General features: G+C 41.5%; 1 protein-coding gene across 1 annotated transcript in view; it reads right to left on the bottom strand.

The window, feature by feature from the left end:
* ADCY2 (adenylate cyclase 2) overlaps positions 1 to 17426 on the bottom strand; it is a 182743-nt gene that overhangs the window by 63387 nt on the left and 101930 nt on the right. Inside the window, exons 12-14 of the mRNA XM_011371402.2 lie at positions 15643 to 15712; positions 13257 to 13354; positions 4127 to 4211 (exon numbers count right to left, since the gene is read on the bottom strand). Coding sequence (XP_011369704.1) covers positions 4127 to 4211; positions 13257 to 13354; positions 15643 to 15712 — 253 coding nt within the window. The remainder of the gene's footprint in view (positions 1 to 4126; positions 4212 to 13256; positions 13355 to 15642; positions 15713 to 17426) is intronic.

Raw genomic sequence — 17426 nt, 5'->3', positions numbered from 1 at the left:
TATATCAAGAATGAGGCTGGGGAGAATTGGATGAGGCTCTGGGTGAGGCTGTCCTGACTCGCGGTGCGATTCTGACCAAGAGATGCTTGGCAGTGATCACGAGGCAACCTCCGTGCCACGTTGGCTCGTGGCGTGAACACGGACATCCCTGCCTAGTACTTGGCACTCTTCTTGGGTGACCCTCTCTTCACACAGCCTGGCACTCTGGAACCTGCCCCCAACTAATTACAAGGAGCTCTCTTCCTCCCTGGCTGCTTGAGGGTCGGCCGCCATCATGAACGAGATGGTAGCTCTCCAGATCAGGAAGTTCATGACCAACGACAGGCCACTTCCACGGAAACAAATGGTCAGCGACACCTTTAACCCTGGGAAGGCAACGGTACGTAAGACAGAAGCTCGGGGAAAATGCACAAGACCACACCAGATGTCATCTTTGGATTCAGGACCCATTTGAATGGTGGTGAGACAACTAACTTTGGCATGATTTACGATTCTTTGGATTGTGAGAAAAAAAGAAAAAAAAACAAAAAATGAACCCAAACATAGACTTGCTATCCATGGCCTGTATCAGAAGGAAATGGCCTCAAGAAAACAGCAAAATGAACGTGAGAACAGAATGAAGGAAGTTAGGGGGACTGCGAAGGCCACTCAATGCTGGCGCTGGTAAACGAAGAGTTAAAAAAATTGTAAGGATTCTCAGGGTTGACTCCGATTCCGGCTCTATGCCGCTCGCCGTCAGCTGCAGGGTGAGCTACGCAGCATCTGTGCGCTTCGTCGCCTTAGTTCAGAGGGAGCACGTCCTCCAAGGATGCTCGTGAGTACATGAAACGCCCAGCGGAATACGTCGTCATTTTAAATGTAATGTAATATTTGTTATTTGTAGACGGCGACGAGGTCAGAGACAGAACTATTTGTGGAGATCCGGCCCATCGTAAGCCGTTTATATTGATTCTAAAAGATCTTATCCGAGGTCGACAGGGTGAAAGGGATCAAATATGTGGTGATGGAAAGAAGTCTAACTATAGGAGGTGAACGCACAGTGTAAATATATACATGCCTTACTGTTCAAGTGTACAGTTGGAACAGCGGGTATCGTTAACCAACGCCACCATAAAAACAAACAAACAAACAAATAAACAAACGAACGAATGAATGAACGAATATTTCAAATGCTGAAAGATCTTAGCCGAGGGCAGGAAAGGCCTTCTGTCTTATAGTCGTCACACTTGTGAGCCTGCTCCAAAGTCCCATTCCATCCTCAAGAGATCTGCTTACGACTCCTTCTGCATCATTTTTCCTGGAGGGAAATGTCTTCTAAATGAATGGAAATAAAAACTTGCCAAAGCACACGACACTCCAGAGTCCTGAGTCCCTCACCCATAAAACGCAGGGCTGGACGAGGCCGTCTCTGAGTTCTCCTTCGATTCTCGAGTTTACGGTTCTAAAATGCTCTCCAGCATCTGCTGTAGAAAGCTAAGTGCCTCATAAAGGCACTGATGCAGGGGGGCCAAGGAGATGTGACAGGTGAGGACACCAGGACGATAGGCCAGGCAGCCCACAGGCCAGGGGCTTGCTGGAATTTGGAGCAGGGATGCGGTGGCTGTGAGCCGAATTCAGGAGAAGTCGAGGGTGTGTGAGGACAGGGGAGGGACATTTTCTGAGCAGTGGTGCCAGGAGGTCACATTGGGTACAACCCAACAACCCAACATTCCCTCAACAAACAATGCTGAATATTTATCCTGTGTTTTGAGGGTCTTTAAGCACTACAGGGCACAAAACAGGGCTGATGTGAACTCCCCGAGGACCTTTCCATCTGAAAAATGCAAATAAGAATGCCCAATAGGAAGCCTGGCCAGCAGGCACCAGGGAAGCTGCCTGCTGGAGAGGTGGGCTCCACAGAGTTGGTCAGGAAGGTTCGAAGCTTATTTCCAGTGGAGGCCTGTTCGTGTCTAGGAATCGTGGCGCTTATAAGAAGGCCGCCGACTCCCCCTGCTCCACGCACTCACGCATTTGATTACACACAACCCTGTCCCCACGTGACGGCGTCTTGAGAAGGAGATTAGCATGGGCTCTGAGGGCACAGCATCTTGGGCAGACGAGGGAGGCGTGACATGGAGACAGGCGAGTGGACGAAGGAAAGAATCCTGGCAGAAATGATGGGACCGTCCAGTCACGCCGACTTAGCGCATGCTTATGAAACGTGGTCGTGTGATCAGCGCTTTGCTGGACTCGCCAGAGGACTGGCACCTACTATGTGTCTGGAAGGGGAGATGACAGTCACACTCACGAAAAGGGGAGGTCGAACAAGCCGTTATGTAATCGAGTGCCACATGATGCGGAACAAACCCTCAGTCACACGGAGCTCCAAGAAGGACCCAAGAAGGACCCAAGCTCCAAGAAGAGCTGGGCAGTGGGCCAGGTGAGGGGTGGGGAGCAGAGTCTGAAGGCCCTAGGGCAGGGTGGAGGTGGCAGCAGAGGACAGAGACAGGGATGGGCTGGGTAATTAAAATAGCAAAGTCCCTGACATCTTTTTCAGAATGTGTCACTGAAGAAATACCTGTATGAATTTTTTATCAACAAGAAAACTTTCATGTCAATCACTCTTACTTTTTGCCCATTTTGATGCTTCTCTACCTGTTTTTTTTTTTTTTAAACCAAATCCAGCTGTACCGCGAGCTACCAATTTTATTTACCTGTGTCGCACTTTTTGGTGTAATGGAGGGCAGCAAAGGTAAAGCCTGGCAGGAAAACAGCCGCTGGGGTCGCCTGTTCTCAACCTCCTCGTGAATCCTCTTTAATTCTTCAAACGGAGAACTTAATACCAATACATTAGCATTGATACTGCCTTTGGCGTTTAAGTTTTCAGAAAGTTAATGTACGTTACTGGGAAAGGCGTCTGGGATAAGTATTTTTTCATAAACTTAGTATTTAATCCATAAATAAATGCAGATCGTAAGGCAATCTCGTATAATTGGTAGGTTTTCGAGAGAATAGAAAGCACACTTGAAGCCTTCTTAGATTGGCTGTGTGTTAATAAGTTTGATGTTGACAGTTAAAAAACAACCCTTACAGAATTGTCTAAACAGTAAAAAGAAGCTCTTATAGCAACGAGAATTCCTTCTTGAATTTTACCAGCATTCCGTCTGGGCCAAAGACCCAGCTGGCCACTAGGGGGAGACTTGTTCACAGATCCTAAGGATGGATTCAAGTTCAGAACGACCAGCTGCCTTCAAGTCTCCTCTCCCTGAGCACTTTGGCAAAACGCAGGCCTCTTGCAAGGAAGAGGCAGGCGCCAATTCATTTGCAGTCTTAAAATGTTCTCTTTGAGACAAACCAGAGTTAAGAAGAACTTCTGAACATCAGGTACGTGTGGGTGCCGGCCAGGAATGAGGACGCGGGCACTGTGCATTCATTGACAAATATTTTTAAGATTATTCCTACTTATTTTGTATAACAAATTATTGCAACATTAAAATTTTGGGATGCTCATGAACTAGGCTCAAAACCTAGCTGAGAGCGGCCTCTCCTGTTTCGACTCGTCTCTGATGAACAGAACGGAACCCTGATTCGCTTTGGGAACTTCTATCCCACATGGAGCTGGAGCCAGCCAGCAACACTGCTTCAGACTGACAAATGCACAGAGGTTTAATTTCTATATCCAGAACCAGCATCTAAACTACAAGACTGCACAACGATTAGCTTAAATTAAAACACCTATAAGATATATTTTTTATATTGCAATTTACACATGTTCTAAGATTTTACACCTGGCAAGTAGATATAAAATATATATTTGGTTTGAATTTTAATTCCCTGTGCACTAAAAGCTGCTTATTATGCTTACGATCTCAGTTATAAATACTCTGAGAACCTAGAGATGATAAAACACGTTGACAGAAACAAACAGACATAGCTATAGTTTTATGATGTGCCATCCAGCATCTCAAATAATCTTCAAATTAGAGTCTCGTTCGTGCATGAGCTGCCTCAGTTTGCATTCTGGGCTGCTTCACTGAGATCTGTATCACTGGAAATGTAAGGTAATGAGTTCCCTGTTTTAAGTAAGGAGTCGGTTTTCATCCAGTGAGCACAGTTTTCAAAGAAGGTCCATATTTGCAGTACCTACCAAAAGCTGTCCAGCAAAGCAGACGAAAAGGATGAAGGCAAGCGAGAGAGACGCAGCTCCAAAGGAGATCCCGAGAATGGACGTTCTGCCAGGAAACAAAAGGGAACAGGTTAGCGAGCAGAGAGCTGGTTATTCCAGAAAGCCAGCATTAACATCGCAGCTTCGCTGGGACTTAACCAAGCGAGGACTTCGATCCTCACTCATTTTTTGAGAAATGAAAATGAAGCTCAAATAAAACCCAAAAATACGTCCAAAGAAGCACGTCTACAGTCGTGTCCGACTGACTTGTTATGAGTCATTAAAACTGCCCTATAGAGAACAGTTCTTCATCAAAGAAAAACGATCTTTTTATGACTCGCCTATGCTACTGGTACTTCCATGCCTGCACTTGACCTTGTCCGTCTCGGTGTCCTCTTCCCTGCTGTTGATGTCCTGGCAGCTGCTGCATCCAGGGCAGCCTCATAGGATGCTCTCGAAGACCCCACGCCCCATCCTGGCTGCTGTTCGCTTAGGAAACAGGAAGTCCCTATTGTCCCCACTAAAATCCGACCAGATTCAACTTCCTTCAACGTGATGCATCTAAATGCTTCCCAAGGTTCCCTCGAGATTTCACAGCCTACGGCCTTTACATTCCTGCACAAGTCAACAAACACCCAAGCTTTCTGTGATCACGTGAGCAGTGTGCCCATGAGTGTGCCACCGACATGTAGGTATAAGTATTCGTAATAACTGTATGCATTTCTGAGAGGGCCTTTAAAAAATTAAAAGCCTTTAAAAACTTCATATAATCCAAGGGGAGAGGCGTTCGGGGTATCAAAAGAGCCCAACCACAGTGGATAACCAAAGATGAAATTGAAATGGGACGTCAGAGGAGAGCCGGGTGTGTCCCAGACCACGCAGAACCTCAGGCCAACAAGGTTGACACCACAGAGACACCACAGAGCCTGCAGTACCCCAAATGCCGGCAGCTGGGATGGGGAACCAGATGCAAATCAGCAACGAGCTGAAGTTATAGGCCGGGGCCGAGCCTTGAGCCCCAAAACGAGGCGAACAAAGCAACTGAGTGACCGGAGTAACCCCGGATGCTGTCACGGTGGGAAGGTGCCATGCAGCCCACACACTCGGATCCCTACCCCACTCTCAGAGGAACTGCATGCCCAGCGAGGCCTGCACACCTGAGGTCAGACCAACCCTCGAGCCTGACTCAGTGGCATGCTGAATGCTGTGTGATCGCCTGGCCGGGATCCACAGAGCTTTCAAATGCCTGCTGGGTAGTGACATTCGTTCATGTTTTATGAGGGACAAGGAGTCTATGCTGGGAAGACACCGAGATGGTTGGCTAGTCTCACATGCCAGGCCCGCGAGATACTGTAATGACAGGAAGGTGAGGAAGAAGCCACCTGTGTCTAGAAGAGGCCAGTACTGCTTGTCCCCTTATGTCCCCACCTAGGACACCCTTCTCTAGGACATCTCTCTAGTCCTACGTCCCTGGTCAGGTGCCATAGAGGCAGACAGTGCGAACGGAGGGCTCTTGTCTCTCCTGTGACTGAAGAGGGTCACGGTCATTCATCTGCTCCACGTCTGTTTGCCATCTTTCTCATCTGTTTTTATTCTCACGAAACAAGCTCTGATGGGGTTTCTTGGACTCCACGTTTACCTGGTTCCTTTTGGATGTCAAGGTAATGCCAGACTCGTTAGGTTGAATTCAGAAACGTTACTTCTTTTCCTGAGGTCTGAAGCTCTAAATAATAAATGAGTGACCTCTTCCGGAAGGTTTGGTAAATCTCAACCGTAAAACCACCTGACGAGGTAACGGTGATGATAGGATGCTACAAGCTATCACCCATAGAGCATTTCCTAGGTGCCAAGCACTGTTCCCAAGGGCTTTGTGTGTATAGCTCATTGAACTCTCATGATAATCCTCAGTAGGAGTTAGTATCACCACTTCGTTTACCGAAGAGAAACTGAAGCCCAGAGAATCTGAGAGACTTGACGAAAGTTAGACGTCTGTTAAGCGGTGAGGTCGAGGTTTACGCCCACAGCGTTGTATTCCTGACCTGATTCTATTTTCAGAAGCACATTTCTGCCATGTTTACTGGTTCTATTTTTTAAGTCAATTTTGATAATTTTCCTAGAAAATTATCCACTTCATGTATATGTGTGTGTGTAAAATAGTCTACGTAACATTCTCTTAACAATTTTTAAAATCTCCATATTTGAAGTAATTTCTTCTTAAACTTAATGTTATTTTTCTCTTTTTTCTTTAAATCAGACTTTCAAAACTTTACATGTTTGTTGATCTCAAAGAATGAACTTTTGGTTTATTATTAAGGTATATGCTTTCTGATAATTTTCTATATTATTAGTTTCTGATTTAACTTTAAAAGTTCTTTAAAAAACTTATATAGTTCTTTTTCTTGATTGTCATTTATTGGCAGTCTTTTGTATTGTCTAATAAATATATTTAAGGACATAAATATTCCTATAATTACTGTTTTAGCCAAACTCCACAGCTTTGATTTATAGCTACTCATCATTGTTCTTTTCTAAATGGCCTATAATTTCAATTTCCATTTCCTTTTAATACAAGAGTAATTCAGAAGTCTAATTTATAAATTCTACAAAGAGATTATTTTTGGTCTATTCTCCTTATTTCTAATTTCAATAGATCTGATCAGAGATTGTGGTTATCATTTATATTCAGATGATTTATTTTTCTTCTGGGCTGTGATAAATATGTTCTACTTCTATGATGTTTTATGTTTTTCTGAAAATGATATGCATTTTCTTTTTGTTGGCAACAAAACATGTTCTTCCACTATATCTATTCACAGGGCCTGATGGATTAGTCAAGTCCCCAGTGGGCTGACTTAACGGGCTCCATTTGGTCTGTCAATTTTAGAAAGTATTAACATTTTCAAATAGGGTTGCGGGTTTGTCCATATATCTAAACATGTTAATAGTTTCTCTTTATTTGTTTCGAAAAGATGCTGGCGTGTATAAAAACTTAAGATCGCTAACCCTTCTTGGTGACTGTACCATACATTAGCATGTCTTTGTTCATGCCGAACGCCTTCCACTTGACTTCTCGATTGCCAGGCGTCTACATTCCGGCAGCTTCCTTTTCTCCTGTACATTGTTTCCCAGAACAGCTATTTTCCATCCTCTCTTTCCAAGTGCTCTCTTTCCATTTTAGCTAAGTCTCCTATGTGTAGCACAGAGGGGACCTTCGGTTTGTAGCCTCAAAGTTTGAGCCTCTTTCCACGAATAGGGCATTGTTATCCATTCACAATTATGAAATTCGTTTTCTATCTTATTTTCTGACGATGTTTGGTAGAACTCGCTCAGAAATCACCCTGCTGTGAAGTTTTCTTCGTGGGAAGATTTTAAAAATCAAATTTAATAAATGTGATAGAGACATACCCATTGACATTTTCTATTCCATTATGTGTCAGGTGTGGTAGGTTGTCTTTTCAATAAATTTTTGCATTTTATCTAAATTGTAAATCTTGGCCTCAAGTAACTGATAATATTCCATATTTATCCTTTTAATATCTATAGGATCTGTGGCGAATCCCCTTTTATTCTTTATATTATTAGTTTGGCTGTTCGTGATAATCTTTCTCTTTTTCTTTCTTGATCACTTTTGCTAGAAGTTTAGGAATATTTAAATTTTTCAAAGAATCAATTTTTGGCTATACTATTTTTCTGTACTGGTTATTTTCTATCTTCTTTCTTTAGTATTTATCGATTTGCTCATCTTTTCTGGCTTCCTAAGTTGGAAACTGAGGCCACCGATTTTAATCTTCTTTCTGGTATAAGCATTTTAAAGCTGTAATTCCTCTTGAAGTGACTGCTGTAAGCTACATCCCACATATTTTGATATGTTATATTTTGATATGCAAAGATTTTCTAATTTCTCTTGTGATTTCTTTTTTGACTCATACATTATTCAAAAGTATATAATTGACCAATGAAATATATATTGGGGATACTTTTTGATATTCTACTGTTCTTGATTTCTAATTTGATGTTGGTGTAGTTAGCTATAAGACCATAAGATTTTTATCTTTTCAAATTCATTTCAATCTTTTCAAATTTGTGTCGGTGCTTTTATGGTCTAGTATATGTTACAGCTTGGTCAGTATTCCAAGAATACATGTGTGCTGTGACGACTTCTACTGAACATTGTACTGGAGAACCTAGCTAGGGAAATTAGGCAGGAAAATGAAATAAAGGCATCAGATTGGAAAAAAATAAATAAAACTTTCTCTATTTGTAGGTGACATGATTTTATATTTAGAACATGATGTTGCAGCCTCAGATTCAGACCCTGAATGGTTCAAACGTTCACCATCGTGCTCAGCCTGAGGCTGTCCAGTGTTCCAGCCCATGGCACACTGGCCTTCTTGTTCACATGGATGCAGCTGTCACCTCGGGGAACGGGACATACCATGAGGCAAAGTAATGGTCGAAAGCTCTTAATTATAACTGTTTATCTGCCTGTTCTATCAAAATCACGTTCAGGCCCATTAAGCATACCACGATGTTTGTGTAACATAACCAGTTTTAATTAACATTCTGGTCGCAAAGCTGTTTCTTGCTGACACACAAGCATAATTGATTATGCACTCACTGAAAAGCAAACTTGACTCTTCTCTGTCATGCGGCAAGGAAAAAGAATCACACTTTTTAGTAATAATTTTTGACTCTGGCACTTTAATCAAGTATATTGTTACAGTAAATGGAAGAGGCTGATTCTCTCCTTTCTGTTTTTTTTTTTTTCCCAGTCAGTTTATGGCTTAAAGATGGTCCTGACAGGAACGAGGAAGCACACTGACCGAAGCCAGAAGAGATATACATCCTCCTCAAAATGTCTAAGTTACATTAGATATAAACCCTTTCAGTGGGTAAATAACAGGCTCATTCTCTGGAATTCTATTTCATATGATGATGCCTCTCATGCCCCTCCCCCCTCTGTGCTCTCCCTTCTCCTCCCACAAACAAGGTTGCAGATTCTCTCATCAGCACCCTGTGCACATCTGAGCAAGGATGATGAGAACTAAGGGAAGAAAACTTTTCTGTTAAGAATAAGTTAGCATGTAATAATAAAAAGCCCTCCTTTTCTCTATCTCATTTTTAAGTGATAGGTGATAGAACTTCAAAATGAAAAAAATGAAAGGGAATCCAGTAAAAAAAAAAAAAAAAAGAAAGAATCAAAAGATGAAAAGGAAAAAGGAATTTAAATATCCTTTGCCATTACGCGTTACAGCAGCCCTTCTCTCATAATAGATGTTCTGGCCCCTTGAAGGCCCCGTGATGCGGGAGAGGGAGGCAGAAGGGGTCCCATCATGAGCACACACGTCTCTGATGTCCACAGCCGAGCCCTTGGTTCCACAGCCCTCCCCAGCCTTTTCCTACCCCAGGATTCTCCCCCTCTGTAGATGGCAACTGCATATTTCCAGTCGTCCAGGCTGACCCCCATGCCCACCTGCCCCCCCCAAATTTTACAGAACTTTCTCTTACTCTACATCACTCTTCATAAGACCTGTCTACATCACTCTTCATAATATATCCAGAACTTGACCTCTTCCTCTTCCTACCCCCATCCCCTCCAGAACAACAAGAACAACACTTTTGAGCATAACCAGATCATGTCCGCAGCTGAGAACCTTTCTAGGGCCTTCTGTTGTATTCAGAACCAAAGTTCTTCCAGTAGCCCGGAAGGGCCTGCCCCTCCAACAGCGCCTCTCCTCCCATTTCCGGCCACCCTCTCCTGGCTCACTCTGCTCCCGCCACCCCTCGAACGAACACACCTGTGACTCCCATCACTGAGAATGTTCTTCTGCCAGCGTCCGCATTATTCCCATTCCAATTCATTCAGACTTCTACTTCAATGTCGCTGTGTCTATGATGCCTTCTCAGACCACCCTCGTCTGAAATACCACTGTCCCTCACTCTGTGTCCTGCCGTTTAGTTCTTCTTAAAGCTCAGCACCACTGAATTATATATACATTTTTTTTATTACATTATGTGTTCTCCGATAGGATGTAGTAAGTTATATGACAGATGGTACTTTTGGGGGTTACTGCTGTTTCCCATCATCTAACTATGTTTGGCGTATGGTAGCTCAGTAAACAGCTGTTGAATGATTCCACAAATGACTGACTGCATGCATGAATTTCTATTTCCATTACAAACGCTCTGACTATACCCCTGAGTACAAAGTAAAGGTATGTGGTCCTGTTTCACGGAGTGAAAAGAGGCTTAGCTTCCTTTCGATGGTTATTATGCCTCACGTCTTACTATACTAGTGACGCATAGCTGACAAAAAAGTGGTTTTCTTTCCTGGAGAGAGTACTGGTTTTCATGAATTATATTTTTTCATGATATTAGAAATTTTTAGATAAGCGTCTTGTTACACAGACTGAAGACTGAAGATTCCAGCCTCCCTTGCAGCTAGGTTTTGGGACTAGTTTGTGACTACAGACTTGGGTTATAAACCAGCCTCCCTTGCAGCTAGGTTTGTGATCACAGACTTGGGTTATAAACCACAGTGCCATGACGTAGCTTCTGGGAGGTTTCCCCAAGAGATAGCAGTTACGAATGCTTCCTGCTCTCTGCTTCTGGGTCTGTCCCTCTATCCTGTTGCTCAGAAGGTGAACGCTGCCATCTTAGAGAATGAAGGTGGGAGACAAAGACTAAGGAAATCAGAGTGGTGGGCTGGAAGCAGCCAAGGAATCTGAGAGGTGGGGCACCACCCCCAAACTCTGGCCTTCGACCGTGGGAAGGAACTACAGCACTAGCCCTCATTCAAGCTCCTAACTGTGACGCATTTCCTTACTCTCAGATGACCAGAACTCCAAGCTCTACGCTGTTCATGTCGGTAAAAGCCACGTGCTTCCTTCATCTTAGACAGTGAGAAGTCTCTTCCCCCCTTCCTCCCACCCTCCCTCCTTTCTTTCTTCTACCCCCTCCCTCTCTCCTTTCTTTCTTTTGTTCCTTCTTTCTTTTTTGATTTGTCCTAAGATTCCCATCCACTGCATCAAGGTACATAAGGAGTAACTTAATTTCATTGTATACAACGTTTGGGCTCACCAAAGCAAACTTTCTCCACGATAGTTATTTTCCATCATCGGTGTTTAAGAAACCAAGTTTGCTTTCAATGAACATGAATGATTCTACCATTAAACTTTTTCTTATTTATTTATTTTTTTTTAATTTTTGGAGATAAAAACAAAATAAGTGACTCTTTTGAAATAAGTATTAAAGAATTAATGAGTATTAAGTATTAAAATGAGAAATGGAATGAGTATTAAAGAATCTAAGCTGAAATGAAAGTTCTAAGAGATTTAATATTATAATCTGGCTATTAATGTTCCTTAAGTAAAATACCATTATTCTTAATTTAACTTGGGCTAATACAACACATGATATTTAACTAAACTTTATTAGAAAAAAAATCATCCTAATTTTAATAATCGCCCATGTCTGGTTTAACATAATGTATTTAATTTGGCAGACAATATGAATAAAACTATTAAAAATGCAAATGTAATTTTGGTCTTCGAAGGTAGCTCACACTTCTGATAGCTATAGAGCAAGGCAGACAGAAGCGCGAGAACACCTCCCCGAAGAGGAGCCAATAACTTAATTATGTCGATTAAAATTCTGAGACTAGAGCCAGATTAAAAAATATGGGCCAAGTAGGAATGAAGTAAGACCCTATTTCAGAAAAAGACTTTTTCTTATTGGCCCTTTCAAGGTCACACATTCTTCTATTATTAGTTATTCATTCGTTTATTCATTTACTCACTCATTTAATCATTTCTTTCCCTTCTTTCCTCCAAAATCATGGGACAGTATACCACTAAGAAAGCAAACAAAATCAAACTACAATTCAATAAATTAAAAAAAAAAAAGGTATGTCAGCAGAAGTGAGAAGCATCATTATTCCAATAAAATATTTCATAAATATAACAGAATTATTATTTTTAAGTAGATGAGTTCATAAACGAGGCAGAGAAAACACTAGATACACAGAGGGTATTCGAAAGCACAGTGCTGAGAGGTGTTGGCGCTAAATGATCCAGGTGGAACCAGAGGCTGATACATGCCACTGAGTGTGAGATTTAATATTTATACTTGGCAATGCTCCCAGGCATTTCATTAACGGAAAATCGGAATTGGGCTCTTGGATGATATATTAAGAGGCAGAAAGTGCTGTCCCACCAGGAAATAAGAAAAATCAAAACTCTGTCCATCAGCCTGGTAATTTTCAGTGATGTTGACTATCTGTCTAGGGCCATGAGTGAAAAAAGAGTGATCTTTAAAAGGTGAGATACCCATCCTGCTCTGTGCTAAGGGGCTAGTCAAGTTCACATGCCCTAGTTAGTGCAGAAGCCTTCACCTAAGGATTTAACAAAAGTGGTGAATCCCAGAGGTACCTGGTAGAGATACACTGAAAACTATATCACAGCGATGCCCTCACAATTCAGAACCCACGAGGTCACCCGGACCAAAACCAGGAAGAGCCCACTCCAAAGCCTGAACGCGTGGAATCCAGCTCACTCAGTTTCTCTTGTCCATACCACGTCGCTCCTGGGAGACGTGAGTTGGACAGTGACTTATGACAGCCAGATAAGGTGGCAGAGAGTGGACTTCATGAAGGAGAATGTGAAATCAGAACGAATGAGTGGGGGAAGCGTTCCCAGAACAGGTTTTATCCTTTCAATAAACAATTATGTTGTTTATTAGAAACGACAACAACAACGAAAAATCTAGTGACTTTGTCTTTCCTGGGTGAGGTTTATTGGGCTATGCTTCTTAGACTGGACATCAGAGTAATATAGAAATCAAAATCAGAAGGTTAAATTTGTTTAAAACAAATCCGTATAAGGTAACTCAACATGTCCACTTTGAAAATCCAATATTCCTATAACGAAACATGACACACGGGGCCCACACGGCTTCCCAGATTGGCGTTTCGCCCCATCCACTGCCACTGTGGCATGTGGAATGTGACGTAATCCCTCTGTTTGGAAAGGAACAGCTCGCATCCTCAGGCATGACTGGGCCCGTGCGGGGGTGCACCCGGCGAGGGTCCCCACGGGGAGCCACACGTACTTACTTCGGCAACACGAGAATCTGCACAACGAAGATGCAGAAGAAGATGAGGCAAGCGCAGGTCACGTAATACTTGAAGGCCGGCAGCGCCGTGGCTCGGTACTAAGGGGGAAGAAGGAGACTGTGAGTGACAGCTCTGTAAGAGAGCGGCTGGAACACTCGTCCAGCAGCCTAATCGGACCCCGTTCGCGCATCCCGTTTGTCGAGCGTAGACTGCAGCACAGACACACCAGGGACGATGGCTGTTCGTCTCCAGCACCGAGGACCGCCTCCCTCCGAATGCGCTGTGACTTCCAAACACCGTGACTTTTCTGAGTCAAACTGTTCAGAAAGCCATTTAGAGGTAATCGAATCACTCGGCAAGAAGCGAGCACCTGAACAGCAGGGCCCGGTTCCCTCGTGGGTCTGACGCCCACAGTCGTTCGGAGAAAGCAAAGGACTTTTTACAAAATATTTCAGTTTTCGATATTATTGAGGAAACGCAATTTCCTCATTTGATTTACTTATTTTAGCGCTTTATCTTAATGCTGCTCAGAGGTCGGGGAGGGGAATTGACAAGATAGAGGGGACCAGCGGGCTTCGTTCTCAGTCCCCGGTCATTGCGTTGGCTGGTGTGGCTGCTGGAGTCTCCTCCCATTTGTCCAGATCAATTGGCAGTGGCCACACAGCTTTCTGTTCCATCCAGGACGGTGAAGTGACCGGCGTAGCTGCCCACCTGAGACCGGCTCTGCCTGAGTTATGAGGCTAAAAGACAGCCAATGCTCCAGCTGAGGCTGCACTACCTCTCAAAAGAGGATTTTATAATAACATTAAAGGAAATAAGGTTTTTGTGGCAATGCTATTGAAACCTCCTGACAATATTGGTAGGCTGTGTCAGCTTTATCTGCACACACTGTTTCTCAAGTTATAGGAAATTATAGTATGTATTTCTTAGGTTATAGCCACTGGGCTTTTAGTTCGAGATGCTGGACCGCTGGGTGGTGAATTGATATTTCTCTCCCTCTGTGCCTTGCTGCCTTGGACCCATCCTGTAGCTTTGATGAGCGGGCTGGGCGGAGGTGGATAAGAAGTGAGATTAAATTCCAATACTCTCTAAAATTTGCCTCAAAGTTGGCCTCTGCAAATATGTACACATAGGGAATGCAACTAAAGCCGCATTTGTAAACGACAATACCTTCTATTTGCTAGAATTTTTTTTTTTTTTAATTAGTAAATGTTGTGACTTAATAGCCTGGATAATTTATATGCTGATGAAGAAGCTATATCCGTACAATTGCAGAAATGTGATTACATTCTACACATTCAGTGACATCTCTATCTTTTATCTTCTGGGCTTTGTGTAGAGATCTGAGTTGGAATTTCCTTTCAATATTCATAAAGGGAATGAACTTGTATCGGGAAGAGAATACTTTATCATTTATACCATAAGTAACCATTAGTGTCTATTAAAGTCATCCAAGGGTAAATGGTCGAAATAATAATAAAAAATCATATGAAATATCAATTTGGTACACCATCTGTAGTCCATGTATTGACTCAGAAGCAGATAATTGATCTTGACCACTAATTAAAAAGTAAGTTTTTGTGTAACTGCAAAATCCCCACCTGATGAATTTTGTAAGTAATTTTTATATTTGATGTTTTTATTCAGTATTCATGAAACAAGGAATTGAATTTTTCTCAACAGAATTTTAATACCAGTGCTGTGACTGCTGCCATTAATATAGTAGCTTTTGTTCAAACTAGGACTGTCATTATATGGTCGCATAATGGAAATTATTTGTTCTTTTTCTAGATCAACACAAAATAAAAGGCAAATGAAATAAGCTGACCTAGAAGAATCATTCTTTCTGTAATAATTACTTAATTTATTTTAGCAAATCCATGTTAAACTTGATATGTAAAAATAAAATGTCTGATTATTATGTATGCCTGAAATAGCACTTATCTTATGAGCTATATGTGAAAGTATTTAGATATAACAAAACTTAAAAGTCTGGGGGTTTTACTTTTGCAAAACATGTCTTTAATGTAAATCTCACATTTTTGTTAAAAAGTTAAAATGTATAAAGTAATGTAGATTTATCGGGAAGACTTTGTTTAGGTCATGATTCTTTCCTTTAACCCCCTAACTCAGACATGTCCCAGATGTCACTTACGACCAGGATGCTGAGAATGGTGACTAGCCAAAACCAGAAGCTTGGTAACAAGAACTATTGTAAAACAGTTTGGCATGAAAAGGCCATAGGAGAAGCTAGAAAGAGTTCTGATAAAGTTAGAGGCAGTTTAAATGTCACAAGTAAAAAAACGCAAGTATAATTTCATGAAGGAATTTTTTAAAACTAACATTTCAGAAAAAGCAATTGATTTTGAAGAAAAAAAGAGCTTACCTCTTTTTCTAGTATTTTATTGTAGAAAAGCAATGAGATTCTTTGAATGTCTTCAGACTTGAGCCATTGCCTAGAAATATAAAAGACAGACATCATAAAACCAAACTTCCCACCAAATATCTGAAACTACTTTTTCAAAAATAAATAACTTGAATTCTTCTTACTTTATTGTAAATTCTCCAAAATTGAATATTTAAAAAATGTATACTGCCAAATAACTGGATATGGAATCTAGAGACTGATAACAGGGCTGTAAACATAATTTTCCTATTTACACACCACCCTCCTTGGGAAATTTGATGTTACAAACCAACCGTCATACCAAATCGAAACTCAAGTCATCCAAATGAAATAACAGCAATTCTAGTGCATCGGTAAATGTGTTCCCTGACGTTTTACTGAAATCACATGGTAGTGTCATGTCCTGAAGGATATGGTTCATAGAGAAGCACTATTTTTCTTAGCTTGTAGTAAGCAGCGTCTCATGAAATGTCAAACCTATTCAGAGATCCTTCAAGTTCTGGGCAAGAGGATTTGGTTTCTTTCACACTTGCTGAAAAAATTTTTATTTTCCTGGGTTTTTTTTTCTTTCATTTCTTTCAAGTAAAAATCATATTTGAACACAGTTTTTAAAAAACAGGTAAAAATACTAATATAATAAACAGTGAGTTCAGAACGCTTACACTGCATGGTGACGCAAACGTGAACACACACACACACGTAAGTACATATACATTTCTCAGACGCTGAAAAATAAGTCAAAATTATACAGAAGTATGCACTCTTATACACTGATCAACTCTTAGAAATCTGTTGTAAGAAAGTACTTGAAATAGAGAAAGAGCTTAAGGACGAACCTTCTCACTAGAAGGTTGTCTATTATCACAAGCTTAGCAGGTACATTAAGCACACAAGCAAGCAAGCCGGGCACGACTCCTGATACGGTCATGCGTCTGGCAATAAAATAAACACCCATTTTATGAAATCAAGTTAAGTAAGAAAAAATTGAAAACTACGCATTAAGAAAAATATCTAGAAATAAATACCAGTGAGATATATTACCAACTGGTTTGAGTCATTAAACTGAGGAATTTATATTTCTACTTTCTTAATTTTTCTTAAACAAATTTTTATAATTATAAAATATAATAACCTGAATCATATATGGAAATACATGTATATATGCATACATATGTACATATCTACAAGTATATATAACCATATGTCTACATCTATATTTATATCTATGCTTATATGTCCACATATAGAGTATATATGTTAGAATATTAGAGATGAAATTATTTTTACATATATCTCCCCCAAATGTTACATCTGTTCAAACAATTATCAATTCACATGAAATCCTTAATGTACTACTTTCCAACCCACTGGCCATCTGTCTTCGGATCTGGACTCCCCAAGATAAGTGTGGGAGGGAGAAAAGATGCAGGCCTTTGAGGATCTAGGAGAAAAGGCCAAGCGAACTGTCCCACTTTGCCCAGTAATTGGCAAGAACAGCCACTTCCCGATTTCAGATTAGGGTCGCTAAATGTACACTGACGTTTCGCATTAAGACTAATGACAGGTTAACTCTGGAGACCAGCACGTCTGAGGAGGGCCATCCCCAGGTCTGAATGGACAGTGTGGAAGAGTCTCACGAGCACACACCGCGATGAACTTGAACACCCACAAGACTAAACTATGGACAGCGCTCTTTCAGCTGAGGCACGGAAGCTAGAAACGGGCTCTAGAATGATCACCATTAAAAGCGAGAACTATGGCAA

This window comes from Pteropus vampyrus, unplaced genomic scaffold (assembly GCF_000151845.1).
Source record: "Pteropus vampyrus isolate Shadow unplaced genomic scaffold, Pvam_2.0 Scaffold190, whole genome shotgun sequence".
Lineage (NCBI taxonomy): Eukaryota > Metazoa > Chordata > Mammalia > Chiroptera > Pteropodidae > Pteropus > Pteropus vampyrus.
The sequence above is the reverse complement of the archived record's forward strand: the minus strand, read 5'-3'. Positions and strand labels throughout refer to the sequence as shown.